The 21,156-nt window shown below is 49.1% G+C and overlaps 2 protein-coding genes across 2 annotated transcripts in view; both read right to left on the bottom strand.

The window, feature by feature from the left end:
• Positions 1–147: 147 nt before the first annotated feature.
• On the bottom strand, positions 148–2,663 carry LOC147648246 (zinc finger protein 541-like). The gene is made up of 5 exons (XM_086869789.1): positions 2,503–2,663; positions 1,160–1,209; positions 861–1,000; positions 306–409; positions 148–162 (listed from the first exon to the last, which is right to left on the bottom strand). Exons 2-5 carry the CDS (start codon positions 1,189–1,191, stop codon positions 148–150), a joined length of 291 nt encoding a protein of 96 aa, XP_086725915.1. The 5' UTR covers positions 1,192–1,209; positions 2,503–2,663.
• A 4,178-nt stretch (positions 2,664–6,841) lies between these two features.
• Positions 6,842–21,156, bottom strand: part of LOC111944353 (uncharacterized) — an 18,472-nt gene continuing 4,157 nt past the window's right edge. Inside the window, exons 6-21 of the mRNA XM_086867977.1 lie at positions 20,580–20,707; positions 20,234–20,403; positions 19,343–19,414; positions 18,893–19,015; positions 18,467–18,589; positions 17,760–17,895; positions 15,019–15,082; positions 14,189–14,237; positions 12,794–12,903; positions 11,849–11,966; positions 10,919–11,018; positions 10,315–10,511; positions 9,855–9,989; positions 7,677–7,928; positions 7,360–7,527; positions 6,842–7,016 (exon numbers count right to left, since the gene is read on the bottom strand). Coding sequence (XP_086724103.1) covers positions 7,884–7,928; positions 9,855–9,989; positions 10,315–10,511; positions 10,919–11,018; positions 11,849–11,966; positions 12,794–12,903; positions 14,189–14,237; positions 15,019–15,082; positions 17,760–17,895; positions 18,467–18,589; positions 18,893–19,015; positions 19,343–19,414; positions 20,234–20,403; positions 20,580–20,707 — 1,570 coding nt within the window. The 3' untranslated portion in view covers positions 6,842–7,016; positions 7,360–7,527; positions 7,677–7,883. The remainder of the gene's footprint in view (positions 7,017–7,359; positions 7,528–7,676; positions 7,929–9,854; positions 9,990–10,314; positions 10,512–10,918; positions 11,019–11,848; positions 11,967–12,793; positions 12,904–14,188; positions 14,238–15,018; positions 15,083–17,759; positions 17,896–18,466; positions 18,590–18,892; positions 19,016–19,342; positions 19,415–20,233; positions 20,404–20,579; positions 20,708–21,156) is intronic.

Genomic DNA, 21,156 nt, shown 5'->3' with positions numbered 1-21,156 from the left:
CTGAGGCTTGTGGGGATTTCCCCTCAACTCCCCCCAGAATGTTTTAGAGCACACAGATGTGTGGGAGATCGACAAGGGAGCAGGCTGTGGGACCTCTGCCAGCAGCTCCTCCAGGAGAGATATTGTCCCTGCTCAAGCCAGTTGGGCTCACCCCTGCTGTAGCTGGAGGAGACACAGCAGGCAGCAAGTTGTCCACTTCTTGTTAGCCCCCCTCTACAAAGAGCAGCCAGGAGAGGCTATCCCAGTGCCCAGGCCTTAGGAATTCCCTGTCCACTCTTCTGGGCACCCAAAGTGCCGCTTCTTACCGGAAGGCTGCCGCGTGCCTGGTGCAGGCAGTGCAGGGCCAGCTCCAGGTTAGCCGCTGGCCCGGAAACGCCACGGGCGCTGGCCATGTCCAACAGTTGTCTTACTGCAAGCACAACAAAACCCCAGTGAAAGTCAGGCTTGAAGCAAGAAAGGGGAAAGCTTGCAATACAAGGGAGAAGGAAAGCACAAGAGCTGAAGACAGCCAAGCGGTTGGAGAGCGTGGAAAGGATAGCAAAGAAAGGGGCAGCTGAACCAAGGGCCCACGTAGTGCTGGCTCTCTCTCCCATGAAAGCAGCCTTTGGAATAAGAAGCAGGGGCCAATCTCTCCTCTTCCAGTGGCAAATGCCCCCGACCGATATGGAGAGCAGGAAAGTTGCTCTTTTCCCACCCTGCTGCAGAAATGGAGCATTCTCCTTGCCTCTAACCCTCCCATGGAAGAAGACGGGTGAGACAAGGAGAGATGCAGAGCATGCAAAAAGCTGCCTTTTACTAACAAAAAGCTGCCTTTTACACACCCAAGTATCTCAGGGGTGGAAGAAAAGCTTGACAGCTACCTCTGTCAGGTTTTTCCATGGCAGAGTCATCTTCCTCCCAAGGCTTCCAGACCAGGGATGCATGCTCTTCCTCCTCACTCGCTGGTGTGGTCTGCAGCTCGGGAAGCTCAGCCTGAAAGTCACTGCCAACCTTGATGTGTCTAAAGGGAAAAGGGATGGAGGGAAGAAAGGCAAGTGGTCAAGAGACACTTGATGCCATGGACAGGCTTGAAGCAATCCCAGCCCAACTCTGAAATAACAGTTCTCCTCCTCGCCATCCCTCAAGTTCGCCGCTCTTTTATCCCTAGGACAAAACTCACGGTCGAATCTGGGCTCTTGCTTTCCTTTTCATTGTGCCTCTCCTTTCCACCTGGAAGAGAGCAAAACAAAGGCCCAGGTAAAAAAACTTCAGCCATGATGTGTTGCTAGCCTTCCTTCTCATCCTCATCATTGAAAGCACAAGCTCCTGCGTCCCAGCTCCCCTCTGTTTGGCGCAATTGCTGCGTTTTTCACTTGGAACTTGCGAGGCAGGAGCCTCTGGCAGCCTGCAGTGTCCTCAAGAGGGGAAGACTGAAGGACAGGCAGTCTTGCCTTCAGGCTTCCCTTCAGTCCTGGGGCCAGTGAGAAGACCCAAGAGGATGGCACGCAAGTTGTGCCAGGGGAGGCTGAGCTTGGATAGGAGGAAAAGGTTCTTCAGCCAGAGGGTGGCTGGGCACTGGCTCAGCCTCCCCAGGGAAGGGGTCACAGCACCAAGCCTGACAGAACTCAAAAAATGGACATTTGGACATTGCTCTTGGGCACAGGGTGTGATTCTTGAGGCTGTCCTGGGCAGGGCCAGGAGCCAGACTCAACTTTCTGGGTGCCTTCCAACCCAGAAAATTCTGCCAAATTCTGTGACTGTGTTGTTGAGAAGGACCACTCCAGACGGCCCCATTTCACAGCTGCCTCCGCCCATGAGGCACAACCAGCCCCACAGGCATTGAAAAACATAGAGAAATCCATCCCAATATCTCGATAGAGATAAGAGGATCTATCCCCTGTCATTCATCTACAGAGACCCAATGCAGGTGGAACAAAAGAATCTAGAAAGATACTAAAATCTAATGTCGCTGTAAATGATGAAAGTGTGTAAGTATAGAAGAATGGCTGCAAGCAGACCATTTTTGTAGGTGAAAGGCTGTATTGGAGGACAAGCCTGGCAAACTGCTTCCATGCCTTGAACAGCAGGGATCCCAGAGGAGAAGTGCCAACATTCTGGTTTTGAACGCTTTGGAGGAGGCGTGAGCAGAGCCAGGGCCTGATACAGGACTTTTATGGACACTGAAGCCCTGAACTCGTCAGTAATGACCAGATTGTTTAAGGGTCACCACAAGATAGTTGTAGGACTTCAGTGGGTAGCAAGGAGGACTTTTAATCAGAAAATCTCATTGGTGGATGAGAATGTGAAACTGCACGGTGACCGTTCTCTATGTCCTCTATGGAAAGCTCTGGATTTCCACAGACGGAGGCATGATTATTCCTCCAGAAGCTGGAGCCCGCTTTCATGCGTCACCTCGTCTGGGGAACGGGAGCACAGACCGTGTCTGCCGTGGCTGGTGGGAGAGCCAAGCGGAGCCTCCTGCCGTTCTCTTAGCGCTTTGAGGGCAAAGGGGGATTTTCTTACCTTTGCCAGTGCCAAAGTAGTGTGGGGATGCCTGCTGGCAGACGAGCTCGGGATGTCTATCCAGAGGCCAGATCTGGCACTGAGGCTAGAAGGTGGCTGGCCAGGGGCAGCCCAGGAGCAGATCCTGCAGCTGCTGCTCCAGCGCTGGTCCAGCACCAGTGTTCCACCAACGGCCACAGGAGTGGGAGACAACGACGACAGTCGCTATGGGCACAGCCACACATTCCATGCCCAGGGGACCCAGGGGACCCAGGGGACACAAACAGGGCTGGGGCACCTTTGCCTCTTTTACTTCTGCTGCTGCAAGGTTGCTCTGAGCACCTTCCCAGTGGGGCATTTCTCGACAGTCCTCTGGACGGGGCAAAGCAGTGCAGGGAGAGCTCTGGGTCTTCTCCGTGCTTCTCTGGAAGGTGCCTGCAGCTGAACGGGAGCCTGGCTCTGTCAAAGGGCCCATAGCACACTGTCTGCACTGCAGAAGCAGAAGGATCCTGGCCCTGGCTCTGCTCCAGCTCCGAGAGGAGCAAGAGCCTGCCAGTCGTTCACTGGAGAGGCAGCTGCAAAGCTTTCTCTCAAAGTGGAAGCATTCATCCAGCCCCCTTTTATAAACTGTCAGATGCCTAATGATGTCTCTTGATGATGTTTTCCGTCCTTTGAGCTGACCAGTCTCTCACCTCAACAGTCGTTCCCTGAAACTTGGAGAAACAGGATGTTTTTCAGGGGAATTGATGGGGACACGCCACCAGCAATTCCCTAGCAAACGTTTAATGCCCAATTCCTTTTTTCTTTCTTCCAGCTCCCTTGGAGAAGTGAGATGTTAGTCTCAAAAGACTGGGAGACTAGCACGAACAGAATTACTTTTTCACACTAATGGCCTTCCCACTTGTTTTAGGTCCCAGATAGGGCGGAACCGAGCCTGTTTTCCTGCTTTTCTGCCTCATGTTAGGCAAAAGCAAATCTTGCTTCCTTCCCAGCCTGCTTGTTGCACACACACAGCGGCAAACCCCGGGGGCAGCTGTAACAAGGCCCAGTGCAAAGCAGATGCTTTGGAGGCTCCAAATCCCACTTGCAGCGGCTCCGTCAGACAAGAGCAAGCTTCTGTCAGCATCCCAGCACCAGCCTGGTAGTTCCCCCCTCCCTCGTCTCCTCTCCATTCTCCCCAGCCCCTGCTCCCAAGACCTTGCCAGGCCATGCCATTTGCTGAGCTAGATAAAGGAGCGAGTTTCCTGCTCCTTTGGTGCAAATACCAAAGCTGTGAGAAGTGAGAGGATAATGTTCACTCCCGCTTTGCTTGATCTAAGGAGGTTGGTGGAGGCCCAGAGCGGGAGGCTGGTCTTTGAAAGAGAAACCGAAAGTGAGCTGCTGCTTTCTTGGATGTGTGAGGAAAAAGACACAACTTTGGGGGTTCAAATAAACTAGGGTGTTTATTAAGGGAAAAAAGAAAAGGGGAGGAAGGGATAATGGGTGAGGGAGTAAAAAGAAAATAAATTTTATAAAAGTCCCAGGTCTGAGGATTGAGGAATCCTTTGGCCGAACCGGGGTTTTGGTCCCAAAGCAAGAACTCGGCGGCACTGCAGTGAATGCTGCTAATCTGCACTCAAATTTATATAAAAAAGTCTCTAAAAGAGATGTAGACCGAAGTGTGCAGTGTCAGGTCCTCAGCTGCAGCTAATCCACAGTTAAAGGGCAGCTCTTCAAACTTCACAGGTCCTTTTATAATCTCTGTCCCCTCAGCTTGTTGCTGGCAGTCCCACCCCTGTAGTTGTTGTTGATTGGTGCTGGTAACATCTTCTCCTCCAACAGTTTGCTGTCCTTGGGGTAACTGAGGTTTTGGAGGGAAAGTTCCTCATTAGTATGCACCGTTGCCCTGGTGTCAAGTTACAAGTCTTCTGGGGCAGGTTAAAAATTCTTTCTAAGATGCTGCTGGTGAGGGGATTTGCTTGGAAAACTTTGAAAGTAACAAACTTAAAAGAGATTATTAAACTTACAAACAATGCATCAATGGCAACAAACAAATGAGTAAGGGACTACAAAAAGAGGGATAATGCTTATGACAATTAAACATTCAATTGGAACACACAAAAAACCACAACCAGTACAATTCTACAATGAACAACTTCTAAGCAACAAAAACAACAACAACAAACAATTCCACATGCAAATGCCAATCTCAGGTTTTATAGATGACAGATGTTAATGCACGTGGATGTTAATGTTATAGAATGGCAGAGGTTGGAAAAGTCCTTGAAGGTGGCCAAGTCCATCTGTCCAGCAAAATGGAACAAAGCTGTGTTGCTTGGCGACCAAAAGTACTCAAACCCCCGGCTTTTAGCCCTCCAAGTATAATGAGACAAGCCCACTCACATAGATGCAATTCATTGAATTAAACAAAGCCTCCCTTTTCACTGCAAGCTGAGGTTTTTAGGAATAGAAGGATGAAAGCCCACCATGATTTCACTGGCACCATGGGGACACACCTTTGGAAGTCCTGCCAGCTGGGGAAGGGGCTGGGCCTGTGGGAGGATGCACGTGCCCAGATCCTTCTCAGGGCCAATAGCGTGTTTGCAACACCAAACAAATGGAACAGACATTGCTGGAGTGATTTCAGACAGACAAAAAGACAAAATGGAACAAACTTTGCTTTAATGAGAAAGACAGCTTTTGTCTTCATGAAAACAAGAGAACAAAAGATGGAGCTTAATGAACAACACCAAAGCTCTTACACTGACTGATAAGAATCGAACACTAATAATCTAATAATCTAATCTAATAATCTAATGATAACAATAACCTAATAACCTAATAATCTAATAATCAGATAATCTAATCATCATAATAATCTAACAATCCTAATAAATCTTTAAGAAAGCTAATGAATCTCAACTAACAAATTGAGAAATGTCACTAGTAATCGAATCTAATAATCTAACAATAATAATCTAAGAAGCTAATAACCTAATAATGTAATATTCAAATAATCTAATCATCATAATAATCTAATAATCCTAATAAATCTTTAAGAATGCTAATGAATCTTAAGTAACAAATGGAGAAATGTCTATCTAGTCAACTAAATAGAAGAATGAACAATCCTAAAAACTTAAAAATCAATCTATCTAGATTTCTATCCAGACCATTTGACAGATAATTCTTGTTAGCCCTGGACAAGTGGCAGGCTTAATTTGGTCTTTTCTTCTTGGGGAGTGTCCCTGTTTTAGAATACAGGTGTCTGCTAGGGAGGGCAGGAGCCTCCCTTGCAATGAACAAATATAGCCCCCCTCCCTTCGAATTATTTTAATTCTGAAATCAAGGAGCCTTCAGGCAGAGATCTGGGGATAGGAATTACAGTTCTTTACTAGTATAACCAGGCAAACAACAATAACTACAGCATTAGCAAGAAAACAGAACCAGGGACCCCGTGACAGCTTTCTCGGCTGAGATGGGAAGGGATGGAGGAGAGGCTTTGTTTCACAAACCCCTCGGGCGGGCAGTGCCGGTGCTCCTGCAGGGCTCTGAGGAACAGTCGGCTGGAACAGCAGGGATGAGCTGAGATCCTGGGCCGGTGGCTGAGATGTATCAGGAGCTCCACGGCGGTGCCTGGCACTGCCACACGTCCCGGCAGGACAGGGGGTGCGAGGCCACCAACAAAGAGGGAAGAAGGAGAAGAAGCAGCAGCTCTGTCTGGGTGATGGCGAAATTCCTTTCTCCCCACCGCAGCAGCTCTGCACCCAAAGTTTCCTTCTCCGAAGCTGAAGAAAGCCCGCCAAACTGTCCCCACCCTCCTTTTTCCTGCCCCCTTCCCCCTCTGGGCCTGGCCAAACTCTTTTGTCACCCACCAAGTACCCACAGTTAGGTTGTCCTTGCAACTAATGGGTAAAAATTCCATGGGCAAGCTAGAACTAAAAAAAAAGACACCTAACCCCCAACAAAGAGGTATCACTGGCTGAAAGGGACTAGGCCTGTAGGATTAGGTGGAAGGTCCAAGTGCCCTTTTCGTCACCCTGTCTCCAAAGGGCCAGGAGACAGGATGACAGATACTGCTTTTATATTTAAAAACAAAAAGGGGGGAATGTTTGAGAGGTTTTTGTGCCATGCTCTTCATTGCTTTCTGGCTGGAAATGCAATTGCACTTTCTGCCTCATCCACAAGTCCACGGCTGGCCAAAACCTGGCCAATGGCCATATTCCAAAGGCAGGGTAGGCTGGAGTTGATAAAGGAAGGAGACTGTTCCCAATTCCAAACCATACCAGAACGCCCACAGGAGGGACATTTAAGAAAGAATTCAGAAGTGAATGTAGAGCCACATTCTGTGGGAGACAAGGAAAGGAATCTTGCAAGTGGCTTGGGGGTTTCTAGGATTTTTATTGCGAATCTGCTGCTAGCTGGCATTGGAGAAAGTAATCCTGAAGTGTTCCTGGTCATGTCCTCAGCTTCCTCAATTGCTTTGCTGCAAGTGTCCTACGTTTTCATTTGAAAAGCACTCGGAGTGAAGATTTTTGTGGCAGGGGCCATGTGATCTGTTGAAAGAAGAGGGGAAGTAAAACCAGCTCTCCCACAGCTCCAGCCTGGCTCTGCCAGGTGGCTTCCTGGGGGACCTCCCTGCTTCTGAGAGACAGCTCTGGCCTTCCCATTCTTTTCAGGCCAGCAACAGCATTCGTGCCTTCCTCACATCTGCACCCTGGCAGCCTCTCACCTGAGAGGCCCCGACCCTTATGGCACAAAGGTCTCTCCAGCACTGTTGACCAAGGACCAGTTAAGAGACAATCACAGATAGACAGACAGACAGACAGTGTCCAGAGAAGCAGTGCCCAGAAGGAGCCCAGAGGAGTCCAAAGCAACACACAAACTCTCTTTTCATACCTTTTGCCTCTTGACTGGCCCTACTTCATACGTCTTCTTGTTCAGCTTGCAAGGTGCCAACTTCCTGCTTCATCTCTCCTGCTCCCTCTCTACCTCTGCCAGGAAGTTTTCTCCTTGCAGCAGCAGCTGCTCCTGCACCTCCACATGCTGACATTCCATCTCACAGGCCTGGTGGGGGGAGGAAGACACTTGCAGATGAAGTCCCAGACAAGCTCCCCAAAGAAAGAGTGGAAGCTTCATGCCCCATGCAACACTCCCCCCAGCTGGAAAGGGCACATTAATAGTAACTTTGTGCTCTCCAGCACCTGTGTCCTTACCAGAAATTTAGAAGGAGGATCAGCAGATGGGAGAAAAGGAGATGCCACCTTCCTTTCCTGCTCTGATGGCTGCCTGTTTCCTGGCCCCTGGCTCCTCAGGATTTCTGCCTGCTCTCAGAGGCTCTGTTCTCCAAGTGCTCAGGTGGTCCTCGTCATCCCCTCTGCTTCCTGCATTACTTTGCTGCCGGGATGACAGCCATGGGGTTGTCAGAAGAGGCTGGAGAGAGGCTCGGCTAATCTGAGAAATGGATGCTGCCCAGAGGGAAAAAGAAACAAAAGAAACCAAATGAAAAAAGGCAAAGGAAAGAGGAACCATTGTTTTCCCAACTGAGCTTCTAACAGGGTTGTGAGAAATTAAGTGGAGATTTGTGTCAATCTAATGGTGACACTCACCCATGTCTGTGTGTCTGCGAGCAATACAGACAGAGACCATGGGATTATTACTAAGAAGTGGTTTGAAAATTAGCTAAAATAAAGCATGGAAGTAAAGTTGAACAAAATAATTATATAACAATCAGCTTTTAGATAACAGCTTGTTCTAACAACCAAATATTAAACTTTAAACTACCTTGTATCTTTGTATAAACTAGTTTGAAGGAAAACTTGTAATCACTTAAAAAAGGGAAGTAAGACCAACAAGAGCTAAAAAGGTCTAGAAAAGCATTTTGAAACATGCTTCAGAACATTTTGAGTTTTGTAATAACTAAAGAAAGAGCCTATGAAGCTATTTTTAGAGAAGTTAGCTTTGAGTTGGAAAATGATTGAAAGAAAGCTTGCAAACTATATGCTGACTAACAAAATATACGCTTAGTTAAACAAACTGCTAATAGAAAACAATATTTTAAGAGAAAGATGAGAGACTACGGACACAGCAGAAGACCGTCTCGGACCAGCTCCCCAACAGATGTTCAAGAACCACAACCACTGATTAGGAGGGAAAAACAAGTAGAAAATAAGTGAGGATTTGAGGAAGTGAAGTGCCTAGAAAGGCATAAGAGACGAGCTTTGGAGATCTGAATTTGTGCATTGCTTAGGGTAGAGGCCCTCAATGCAACCAGCCCACTTGTGTAAAAACTTGCTCAGCTTTTATCAAACCAATTAATAAATTGGCTATATTGCCTGATGTACTGGCAAGTCTAGCATTTTCATTTATAACAGGGTCAAGCTGGTTTCCTCTAGTGTCCAGAAACACACAGATACAAGTGGCAGAGCACAGATGGACTCAGTTCTGGCATCTTCCTCCATAGCAGGGACAGCCGAGGAAGTGGCCCGCTCAGCAGCGCCCCATCTGCCAAAACCTGGCAGCGAAGCCGCAGCGCTTCTCATCTACGTGACCGGGCCAGGCAGCACATGGGGCTGGCACAAATGCTGCTCAGCTGTCCCTGTTTGGCTGGCAGAAACCCCTGAGAGTGGGCCAGGAGGGACAAGCTGGGTCCCCTGTGAGGCTCACCCTCAGCCCCCACAGCCCCTGCCTTCCCACAGATCAGCCTAGAAGCGCTTGGCAGGGACTGCTTTCATTGGGATCTCCAAACCCCACTGCGGGCCTCTGTCCCCAGCACTGCGATACTTCAGTTCCTTGGCTAGCAGGTAAACCTGAAAACAGCACCCGAGAGCAAAAGAGGGCCTCAGAAATGACGAGAAGTTGAGAGTTCTCCTCTGAGCAACAGCTGTGAGAATTGGGCTTGTTTAGCCTGGAGAAGGGCAATCTGCAAGGAGACCTTTCAATATTTGAAGGGGCTTCTAAAAAAGATGAGGACACATCTATTAGCAGGGCCAATTGCAAGAGCCAAGGGGAAATGGTTTTAAACTAAGAGAGTTGATTCAGATTGGCTCTAAGGAAGAAAGTCTTTAGCAGGAGAGTGCTGAAACACTGGCACAGGTTGCCCAGAGAGCTGGCAGGTGCCCCAACGCTGGCAACATTCAAGGTCAGCTTGGCTGGGGCTCTGAGCAACTTGATCTACTTGAAGATATCCTTGCCAGTGGCAGGGGCCTTGGACTAGATGACCTTCAGCAGTCCCTTCTAACCTGAAGTAGTCTTGGATCCTACTTGGTTTTCATGTGAAAAGCAACCAGACTGGAGATTAAGATGAGGGGGGCCCATCTGATGCCCTGGAGCTTGGCCCAGGAGCAAACCCTGGCAGGGAACACTCTTTGGCCTGCAGCCACTCTGCACTGTACCTCCAGAAGTTCCTTGGCAGAGCCTCTCTTGTCCACATCCATCTGCAGGCAATGTTCCAGAAATTCACACAAGCTGGGATGTAGGCTTAGCTTGTCCAGATCTGGAACTCCTTGTGTGCCTATCAGATACTTAGCCTGAGGAAGAAGGAAACAGACTCTACGTGATTCTTTCATATCCTTAAGTACCCACCTAGACCCCATATTTGAAGGCCCAGTCTGCAGTGGCAATTTCTTGCCTAGCAAATGGTGAGAGATGAGCCTTCTCTCCCAAAAGAAAAAGGCCCCAGGGCTGCCTCAGCTATTCCAACATCCAGCAGCTCTTGCCTTGACAGCTTACGTGGGCCCCAGGGACATTTTAGAAGTGGGCCTTCTTGGAAGCTGTCCAAGCCGTGGGAATGGGATTGTGTCTAATGGAGACAGAGCAGAAGGCCACTGGCATATGGGCTTATTTGCACCTTACCATAGCACTGGTTTTCCAAGTATACGGAGCCTCTCCTATGGCCATTTCTATTCCCACAATCCCAAGGGACCAGATGTCCACTTTGGGGCCGTATGGCTCTCTCCTGACAACCTCGGGTGCCATCCAGCGAGTGGTCCCGGCCATACACCTCGGTTTACTCTGTTCAGGGCTGAGCACAGCACAGAGGCCAAAATCAGCTGAGGAGACAAACAAACACTGCTTCAAGGAGGAAACCAAGGGAAAATGTTCCTCAGTCTAAGTCTCAGAATGCAATGCTGAATCAAGGTGGAAAAGGAGTTGTGCTCTTGTGCAGCCTCAGGGCTGCAGCCATGCATATGGGGAATTGTCCACTTAGCAAACCCAAACCATTCACACCGTGGCTTTCCTCATTCACCTGAAGCTTTAGACTGAACTTCCCTCCCTCTGGAGTGAGCATGTACAAGCCAACCTTGACACCTTGTTGCTCTCTACACCTCTTAGCACCTTGCAGCAGTGCCCTGAGCTTGCAGGAGTGCTGCGTGCACTCTCAGCAGCAGCTGGCAGCCACTCAAAAGCAGCCCCACACCACCTCCCCGCAGCGCTGCACCTGACCAAGAATACCCACCCAACTTGACAGAGCCATCCAGGCCCAGAAGTATATTGTCACTTTTGATGTCTCTGTGGATCACGTCATTGGCATGAAGGAAGGCCAGGCCTTGCAGGCACTGGGAGAGAAAAAAGAAACGGGAAGCCAAAAGTTAGCCTGATCTGATTGCATCACATGCCAAAGGAAACTGCTCCTGAAGATTCACAGATCTCAAAGGAGCAGTGAGTGGTGGCAAGAGGAAGAGCTTGCTGCTTCAACTCTAGGAGAGCACGATCATTCCAAGGGAAGACATATTAGTTGCTGAGGGGGAAACATCAGTCCTTGCTCGAGACTGTCCCCTGCAAAGCCAGTGGGAATGAGTGCTGCTGCAGCTGATGTGCTTTCCCCATCCGGAGGACAAGCAACGGTTTGCCAAAAGAGGAGAAGTCCCTGCCTTGGGTACCAAGGGGATCACTGTCAGCTGGGAGACTGGAGGACAAGGGTTATAAGGCTGCCTTGACAGCAGACTCAGAAGGAGCTCTTTTGTCAGTTTTCAGCAGCAAGCACCATGGTGGGGGCCATGCCATCCTTTGGCACAGCCAGACCTGTGAGAGATGAGTCTCTCTTTGGCTTTGCCATAGGTTTAAAACTCAGACATCAGCCCCTTTGCTCTTACAGGCAAAGGCGGCAATGCAGAAAGGTTCTGGGCAAAGGCTTGGAGGGGCAAAGCACAGAACAGAAAATAAAACTGCAAAAGAGACAGAGGGTTCAACAACAGTAGATAAGTGTAAAGAAGACTGCAGTACAGGCAGGGCCACAGGCAGGCAGTTCAGTCCAGATGCTCTTGCTTCTCTGAAGCGTAAAAGAGCAATGCAGAAAGAAAGCTCTGAACATGGAATCACTCACTTAGCAGCACCTTCCAAGGACAAGCCATGCCAAGCCATGGCAAGTACAAGCAGGATCCCTTACCTCCCGGCAGACCGTTGCTATGTGTCCTACAGCCATCGTTCCCATGTGGATCACCTTAGCTAAAGAGCCTCCGTCCATATACTCCAAGACCAGCAGGAGAATCTCATTCAGAAGGTAGCTGGAAGATGAAAACAACAGCGTGGAGATGAATGTGCACAGCTAAACTGCTGTATGGAAGGAAGGGTTACAGCTGAGTTTTGTTTCCAGGGCACTGGTAAATGAAGATGGAATAAAATCAAGACCATCTCCACCTAGGCAATCCAGTGCTTGCAATCTGTGTCTGAATGAGGAAGGCACATCTGTGGAAAAGGAGACAGCTTAGGCAGCAAGCAGGGGAAAAAGACACATTTGTGATGGCCCAGATAAATCTGGAAGTGGACACATGCCAGCAGCTGCTTCATTATCTTCATATACCAATTGCACCATTAACTCCAGCAACAAGGGAACAGATTTCACAGCTTTTACCCAGGGCAGGCAAGTGTGCAGCACTGCAAAACACCCTTTGGAAAACGGTGCATAAAGGACAGTCACAAAGGGGAAAAACAATTTCAAACCTGGCAAACCATGTGTCTCCTAGCCTAGTCTTTTGGAATGCAAGGCAATAGAAAATGGTGGGAACAGTGCAAGGGAAATCATTTCTGTCATGCTTTCTCAGCACTTCTCCTGCGACACTCAGGAAAAACCATGTCCTCATAAGGACATGAAGTGAGTGAATGTGCAGGCTGCTGGCTTAGGAAGAGAGCCAGGTTTCTGAGAACAATCTTCAAGTTATTTATGCCGGGAATCATTCCTGGGGACAAAATGCAATCTCCTCCCATGCCTGGCCCAGGAGTAGCTTGATGTTAATGGAAAGACCAATTTTCTGCCAGCGAGTAAAGATCTTTTAAACCTTTACCTTGTGAATATGGCAAGGAGCATTCCCAGAAAAATCCCAGAAGTACTTACCTTTCAAGGTAGGTGACAATATTTGGGTTCTTGTATTCCCTCATGACCAGGATTTCTTTCAATACGTCCTCGCAGCCCTGGTGCTGGAGATCAAGTTCCTTTACAGCCACCTGCAATGACGTTGAAAGCCATTAGGTACAGACATTACAAGAGCCTCTTTCTCCTTGTGCTCATATACCACGATGCCTTGTCACCTCGGGAAAAAGGGACTCTAAAGCATCAACCACAAGGCGCTAACAACACTCTCTGCACCCACAGCCTTCTCAAATAGACTTGGTTTCTCACCACTATTATCATTTACAACCGTTTTGTAAGCCAAAAGCAATTCTGCTTCTGTGAAAAGAAATTGAAATGGCTGGAAATATGCTAGCATTTCTAGGGACTGACCACTCACTGTTTCAGAACCTGCTACCATTCTTGATTTTGCCCCAATGTAAATGCACAGCTACATTATGGAGAAAATGCTGTCCAAAAAAGAACTCCAAGGCAACTGAAAGTAAAGTTGAGTTTTCTCAAAACTTCCCTAACTTTTATAGTTTGGATTTTGCATCTCTGAAGAACATTTTTGAACGTGATTTAGACTTGTAATTATTTAGTGGGTTTAAAAAACAATAGTCCTTTCTGTGGCAGACACCCTCCATGTTATAGGCGTGGTTTAGGGCTTTTGGATTCCTCGTAGACCTCCCTCTGAGCGCAGTTCCTGAGCACAGCACTGCAGGTGGATAAGGAACTATCAGGAAGATGGAGTTGTATGTGCTGGGAGCCAGAAATGAGAAGTCAGGACTCTGAACTTTTAACCCCAAAGAGCAGTGCGGCTCTCCAAGACACCACCATGCCTGTTCAGGACAAACAGCATCCCTGTAATGGAATGTCACTGACACAGAACCAACACAAGGTTGTATTATTTAAGGCTCATCATTGACTTCTCCTCATTGACCCGTGTGTGTGTGTGTGTGTGTGTGGGCCAGGTTCTCTAGGACTGAAACACAAAACTGTGCTCCAGACAAAATCTCTCCTTCATTAGATCTTGTATTATATTTACAAACTAAACCACATGATGGAAGATGATGGGAGATCCCATCTGTGTCAGAACCTGGGCTTAAGAGGAATTGGGCCAGAATGATGGCTGTTGCCATCAATCACTGTATGCATATTTATCCAGTAAGTTTGGACAAGCGTGTCCTTCTCTGAAACACACCACCACCATCCCTGCATCCATTCAGGATGCAAGACAAAGTCTGTCCAAAATGCATTCTGCAGGCTGCCTCTAGGTAGGCTGCTTCTGCGGGACAGCCTTTGCAGCAAGTACAGGTGGCCCAAAGCTCTGGCCACTGGTCACATTGCAAGGGAAAGCACTCCAGAGCAGCAGAATCTGCGAGGGCTGTTGGCACTTACCGCTTGTCCTGTGGCAACGTCAAAGGCCTTATAAACGGTTCCAAAACCCCTAGAAACAGAAGAGTGGCAAGAACAGAGAAGCTGTTCAGTGCTGAGAAGTGAAAGGCAGCCCAGGCAGGAGCTCTCTGCTGCCCGGAGTGTCTGTAAAACACCATGGTTTGTCTACTCTTGTACCAGTAGCCCAGCAGCCCAGCAGCCCTCTGCATGCACCATGTTCAAGTGAAAAGCTCCATCCAACAGGGAGAAAAAGATCTGCTACAAATCCCAAATGTACACACTAGATTATGGATGTGGGGGTTTTCTTCCCTTCTTCCTTTTTGTGCCTGTGTGTGCGCCTTTCCAGGCAATGGAACAGAGAGACCTGCTGGGCCTTCTCACCACTCTCTTTTCATTCTATCTGCCAAACTCAGGCAGCACCACGCAGCCTTCCTTATTGTCCTGAGCACTGAATATTGTTTTCAGCCAAAGACTGGAAAGAAATGCCACCGACAGCAGTTATCTGACAGCTATCAGGTGGGAAGCTGCTCTCTCAGTTTTCCTTCATCAGTGTGGCCATATTACTTTGAATCATACAAAACCATGTCTCCTAGGAAAAGCAGCCAAGTGGTGCCACACGCTTGAGGGATAGGAGGCCTTCCAGGTCCTCCTCCTTGAGGCAGGCAAGAAATTGCCAGCATCCAGTTACCTTGGATGATGCCTTGTGATCAGTAGTGAGACAGGGACAATCTAAAGCCGGGCTGTGAAGATGCTTGCAGCTGGCCTGACTTCCCACTTGATATTGCACCAGCAAAATACCTGGCCCATGCACAAATAAGCTTGGCTGCACTCACCCACTACCAATAAGTTCCCATCCAGTGTATTTCTTCTCTGGATCTCCCACGCTCACAACACTCCCTGAAAGAAACAAAACACAAGAACAAACTTCAAAGGAGAGATACCGACTTGCAGGAGATCTGAAACTCAGCTCCACTCTCTGGGACTCTGAGCAATTTATGGTCGGCTGGCAACAAGAACAACAGCAGCAGCAGCCCCAGCAAGGCAGGCAGCTCTGTAGCACACATGGCCTGCACAGAGTCTGATTCTCCACGCTCCTTTGAAGGGTTACCTTGAGAGGAAACTAAGCCCATGGAGAAAGCATCAGAGCAGACCAACATCAGAAAACAACAGGCACCAAGGCAAGTAGCTGTCATTTACAAATCAGAAGGAGAGCTGAAAAATCAGGAGCCTTCATTTCCTTGGGAATGCACACTCTCTTGTGAGATTCAGCAAAAGATTTCCTACTTCCAAAGACTAAATGCACTCTGGGATCTGGGATGAATTTTTATCAACAGCTGCTTTTTGCCGAGCAGAAAGAATATTGCAACGTGAATTCCAGGAGCGTAGGGGACCTTGTCTACCTCTCAGCATTTTGCCTAAAGAATGCCTTGCCACTTGTCAAGAACAGCAGCTCATGCTATAACCAAGAACAATGGCTGGAAGAATTAGGATCCTCTTCATTGCTGAGCAGGCTAAGTTCTGAAGATGACTTTGCCCATTCCCCATGGGCACTGAAGAAATACAAGTACTTGTCTTCAGCCTGGGGTGCAGCAGTCTCTAGCACTGGACTCGGCCTCTTCAGCACCACCCACGTGCCCCATCTTCCCAAATGGGCACAGTGGAGATGGGTAACAAGGACAGCGCCGCTCCTCAGGCGCTGCCGTGGCACAGACTGCTGTGTTGGGAAGGTAGAATTAGAAAGAAATTATAATTATGACTCCTTAGCCAGAAAGGCTAAGGAAGAAATACAAATGATAGCACGGTTTGAATAATTCAAAGAAACCGGGCTGGTATACCAGAACACATTCTTTCCTGCAATAAAACCAAGCTGAGACTCCTCATCCCAGCCTTAGAAGGAAAGGTCTGAAGGACCCTGAGATAACCAAAAATATGCAAAAATAGCGATTTCTATAGGTTGCACACAAATGTTGCTGTATTAGTATACTTAGAAAGATTAGTCAGTGAAAGAAAAGAATATTCATATGTATAGATTATGTAAGTAATTGTAAAAGAGAAATCTCTTGGTTCTCTTAACTCTTGGTCTCTCTTAACTCTTGCTTCACTTGGTCTCTCTTAGCTCTTTCTTAAAACTCTTAGTCCTCTTGGTTCTCTTATCTCTTAGCTCTCTTGATCTCTCTCTCTATCCCACGCCCTGAAATAAACTTCTAACACCTAACTCGATTATAGAGGTCTTTGCCGTGTCTCAGACCTTCCCCAGAAAGCGTCTCCTACAATGCTGCCCAAGTGAGATGCTGATTCTTTCACAAGTCCAGGCAAAGCTGTGCCAATGGGGAGGCAGCTAAATCCTCACAGCTCAGGAAGGCTCCAGCCTCTGCAGTCACACCAACCATCAGTGGCTGGGCAGCTAGGACAAAAAGCTTGGCAAAGCCCACCAATGGCCACAGACAACCACTGTGAAGAAGCCAGAGTCAGACTGAGTCCCATTACAAGCTGGTGCCCCACTCGACACAGACCATGACTGCCACTGAGTCCAGACCCACACAGGACTGGATCAATGCCCCTTTTGTCCCAACAGTTGACAGCAGACTCTGAGTAAACTGGGCTCTGTTCAGTACCCAACCTGTTATTCTCTGACAGCCCTGCCCTGGCAGCTATTACATGCAAGAAGCAACTTGGTTGTACTGCAGAGTCACCAAGGCCATGGTGTGCTTTCCTAGAGCATGATCCGAGCAGGGATTGAGGCCAGGGCTTGGCTCTCCAGGAGTATTGATGGGCTGGGCATTAGCCGTGACAAAGTGGCCGGTACCAGGGGAACGTGCAGCAGAGGGGCTGCAGCCTTCCTCCTGAGAACTGCCTGCAGGGCACTTGGATCTCACTGTGCCACATAGATGCATTGTCTCTTTGATGCATCTTCCTAAGCATACAAGTAAAATATCAAAGAGGGATTGTAAAGAAAAAGTCTCCTGTTTCTCTGCTTTTCGTGCACTTGGAAAACACCTCTTCCTCTCTGACTCCAAAAGATTCTTCTAAGAATATGGTATTTTAACTTCTGGGACCTACTGAAAAGACCTCTTCCTCTCCTATTTCTGCTGTCACCTGATACCCTTTTCAAGGAGGTCGGGCTAACCAAAATATAGAATTCTTAACAAAACCAACTGCAGGAGGAAGAGGAAAAGTCCTAACAGTCATCAAAACAACACCAGTACGAAAGCAGCCATACAGCCAAGCAATTTCTCTGAAGTGTTTGGTCTCCAATGACTGGTGACAAGAAAGGAGTCAAGAGGCAATCTAGGACGCCAACAGTTAGGATCCATTTAGCCAGACTAGCACACACACTTGTTCCCTGGGTCATTTGCTAGGTCGCAACCATCAGTTGCCACCCTCTCCCAGCTGCCCTCTAAGGCAAAAGGAATGGCCCAAAGTGCTCCCTGGCTGCCTCTGAGTACCACAACGGCTTCTGTAGGGAATCCAGAATGTCTGTCCCACACCAGAATGAGGAGGAATATGCGGTAGTACAGCAGGCACACACACTATAATACACAGCTTGTTCGGACAAAGGATGTACAGGACGTACTCAGCAGCTTCAGGCAATGCTTCTCTCCCCGCTGCTCTGACTCCTGCCTTGGGCGGGACGAACTGCTCCTGCTCAGGTTTTCAGGCTGCGGAGGGAAGGCTCCTTTGGAAGATGCTGCTGCAGCGCCCACGTCCATCTGGAACAAGAAATTGGTTGGTGTCACAAAGGTGGCTGGCAGAGATGCCCCAGAGAGCGCATATCAAAGGCAAGCCCTTAGGAACAACACTTGTGTTAGGCTGCAAGCTGAGCTCTCAACTCTTCCAGCTCAAGTCCAACCCCACCAAGCAGGCACAGACTACAGCTTGTCAGTCAGCCCGAGTAGAGACTGTGGAAGGGAAAGAACAAGTTTCAATTTCACCCTGTCCTGAGGACTGCATTCACCATGGAAAGGGACAACTTGTTCAGAATCCGTGTGGGTCACCATGTTGGCCTGAAGAAAGCCCCAAAAAGAAAGCGAGCACCAGGAGGCCAGCAGAAATACATTCTGAGCATTGCTGGCCCACAGCCAAAGCACTAGCCCTGCTGCCCAGGGCAGCAGCTGAGATTCAGCAGCCCAGGAAGTGTCCTTCTGAGCAGCTGCAATGGAGAGCACAGCACATGGCAGCCAGAGGCAGGGCCTCCATCCTCCTGCTGCTCTGCAGGGGAAAGGTGAGAAGGGCAGAGACCACTTGTTGCATGACTGCACTGCCTACTGCTCTTTCACTCACCTGCTCTTGCTCTGCCAGCCTGTACTGCAGCATCTGCTGCATCCTTTCCTTTTCCTCCTTGTGCCTTTCCTGCATTGCCTTCATCTTCCACTGAGCTTCCTGCACCACTGCCTGCAGCTCGTCCTGGATATTTGGTCAAGAAAATTCTTACTAGCACCTGCCATCAAGTGGCAGGTGGCATCCAACCACGCTCAGGTTTCTCCTTTCCCAGTCTCCAAAGACCTTCCATTCAGAAGCACTTCCTTCAGCTTCTCTACCCAGCTCCAGCCCTTCCATCCTAACTCTTCTTCCTGCTGCTCAGCGCTGGAGCCTGTTACGCTCTGTGCTCCCAGTGCCTGCAGTAGTCCTTGCCTCCCCTTTCCTGACATGCAAACTTCACGTCCTCATTACTGCCCTTCCCTCTGCTACCTGCCTAGTCAGGCTCACCTGCCAATCTTCCTGCTGTTCCTCCAGCTCCTGCCTCAGCAGCTCTACCTCCCGCTGCCTATGGTTAAGCTTTCTCTGCAGCTGGTGCACCCTTCGCAAGAGAGTAGCCTCCTGGTGCTGCAGCTGCACAGGAACAAAGAGAAGATGGCATTAAACTTCCCACACAACACTTGTGTGGCAAGCAAGGTTGATGTGCTCACACTTTCCCAAAAGCATTTTGTTCTTTTTCTCTTGTTGAACTAGGGACAGCTAAGGGACAATCCCACCCAGACAGTGTCCAGGAAAGCAGTGCCCACAAGGAGCCCAGAGGAGCCCAAAACAACACAGAAACTCTCTTTGCACACGCGTTGCCTCTTGGCTGGCTCTAGTTCTTATCTTTTCTTCTTCCGCTTGCGAGATGGCAACTTCCTGCTTCATCTCAAGCAACCTTTTCTCCTGCTCCCTCTGTACCTCTGCCACCAGGTTCTCCCTTTGCTCCAGCTGCTCCCAAGCCTCCAAACGCTGTTGTTCCAGCTGCCTTTCCTGATGAGAGGAAGAGACACTTCCAGATGAAGGCCCAGTCATTCTCCCCAGAGAAAACAAGGCAAGTTGCATCATACCCACAACCCTCCTACTAAAGAGTTCACAGTAGTGGCTTTGTGCCCGCCACAACTCCTGACCTAATGAGAAACTTAGGAGGAGGGTCAGCAAGTGGAAGGAACAGAGATGCCACCTTCCTTCGCCACTTTGATGGCTGCCTGTTTGATCAGGCCCCTCCCTCCTCAGGATTTTTGCCTCTTCTCAGAGGCTGTGTTCTCAGTGTCCCCCTGTCCTTTGATCAAGGAAAAGCTGCAGGTGGACTGCAGGATGCTGAGAAGGCCAGCACCCCCATGCCTTAGTCACAAGACAGGCCACCAGCTGAAATACCAGCAACATGGGGCCTGCTGTGAATGCTTCAAGGCCAAAGGGAAGACCTCTGTCCACCGTGGAAGGACAGAAAGCAAGGAACCCAGTTGCTGGGACTGCAGTTGGCAGCAAGGTCAGCAGACTGCTGCATGGCACAAGGGCATTGGAAACATCCTGCTCCTTCTCTGCTGCCATGCTTTGTGTGGGCAGCACCCAGCCTCCAGGGGACCTCGACTTTTTCACACCCTGAAACCGTGGCTGCATTCAGTGTCCCAGCAGATCCCTCTGGCCATTCTCAGCCCCTCAACTCTGAGCCCTTGAAGCCCTCTGCTGCCTGGCCCAGCAACATCTGGCCTACAGTAGAGCCTTGCCACCGTGTCACATACTCAGGCTACTATTCTCCTATGCCAGCCCACTAAGCTTGCCTGAAAAATTCAGGTGCATATTGTTTCCTACCTGTTCTTGCAGGAGCTTCCTCTTTTCCTCTTCCTGAGCAGATTGCCATTGTCTCAGACCCTGGCTGAACTGCTCTTCTGCAGAGCGGAGCTGCTGAGCCATTTCTTCCAGTTGCTGCTGGCTGAGAGATCTTAGAGCTTGCAGCTCCCGACGAAGGCCCCTCACATCCTCTGCAAGCATGAACAACACTCAGAGACTCTGCTGACCTTAAGCCCTTTCTGTTTTAGCCAAGGAGGGACCCGTTCCCAGCTCCTTCACTCCTTGGAAGCCCTGCGCACAGAGCTGCCTTCGGAGCAACTGCACTAGGCAGGGCCATCGCCAGACACAAAGCGCACGAGGCTCTCACCAAGTATCACCTCCTTGGCCTGCATGGCTGTGTGAAGTTTGCCTTCCAGATGGCTCCTGGTGATCTCCAGCTCCAATACCTGCTGCTGAGCCTCCAACAGGCTGCATTCCAAGCTCTGCTTCTCTGACCTATAAGTTGTGGGAAAGAAGAGAAATTGTTCCTGGCACACAAGGACACTTTTTCTAGGAAGATGTGCCTCAAGATCCCGACACCCGATGATGGAAAATGGCTTGTGTGGAAACTCAGATCCAAGACTATTTCTACCACTTCAAATAGCAAAGCAGGCCCCTCCAGGTGGTTGGCCAGCCTTTCCCCATGACTTAGCCCTGCTCAGAAAGGCCAGCTGAGTTTGATCTCAGCAGCCAAAGCTCAAATTGCCTTTGCCTCCCATATCCCACAGGGGTGGCTGTGCCCACAAAGTCTCTGCCAAGGAGCAATAGCCCAGCCTCTGCTCACAAGCCCTGAGCTCATCTGCATTTCCAAGTCACTCTGCAGGGGGACAGAACACAGTGTTCTCCTGGCTGATTCATCAATGTTTAATGCCATTCATAGTGTACCTAGAGATACTTCATTTTCC

The sequence above is a fragment of the Cyanistes caeruleus genome, chromosome Z (genome assembly GCF_971803275.1).
Source record: "Cyanistes caeruleus chromosome Z, bCyaCae1.hap1.1, whole genome shotgun sequence".
Taxonomy (NCBI): domain Eukaryota; kingdom Metazoa; phylum Chordata; class Aves; order Passeriformes; family Paridae; genus Cyanistes; species Cyanistes caeruleus.
This window is presented reverse-complemented; position numbering and strand designations above follow the sequence as displayed.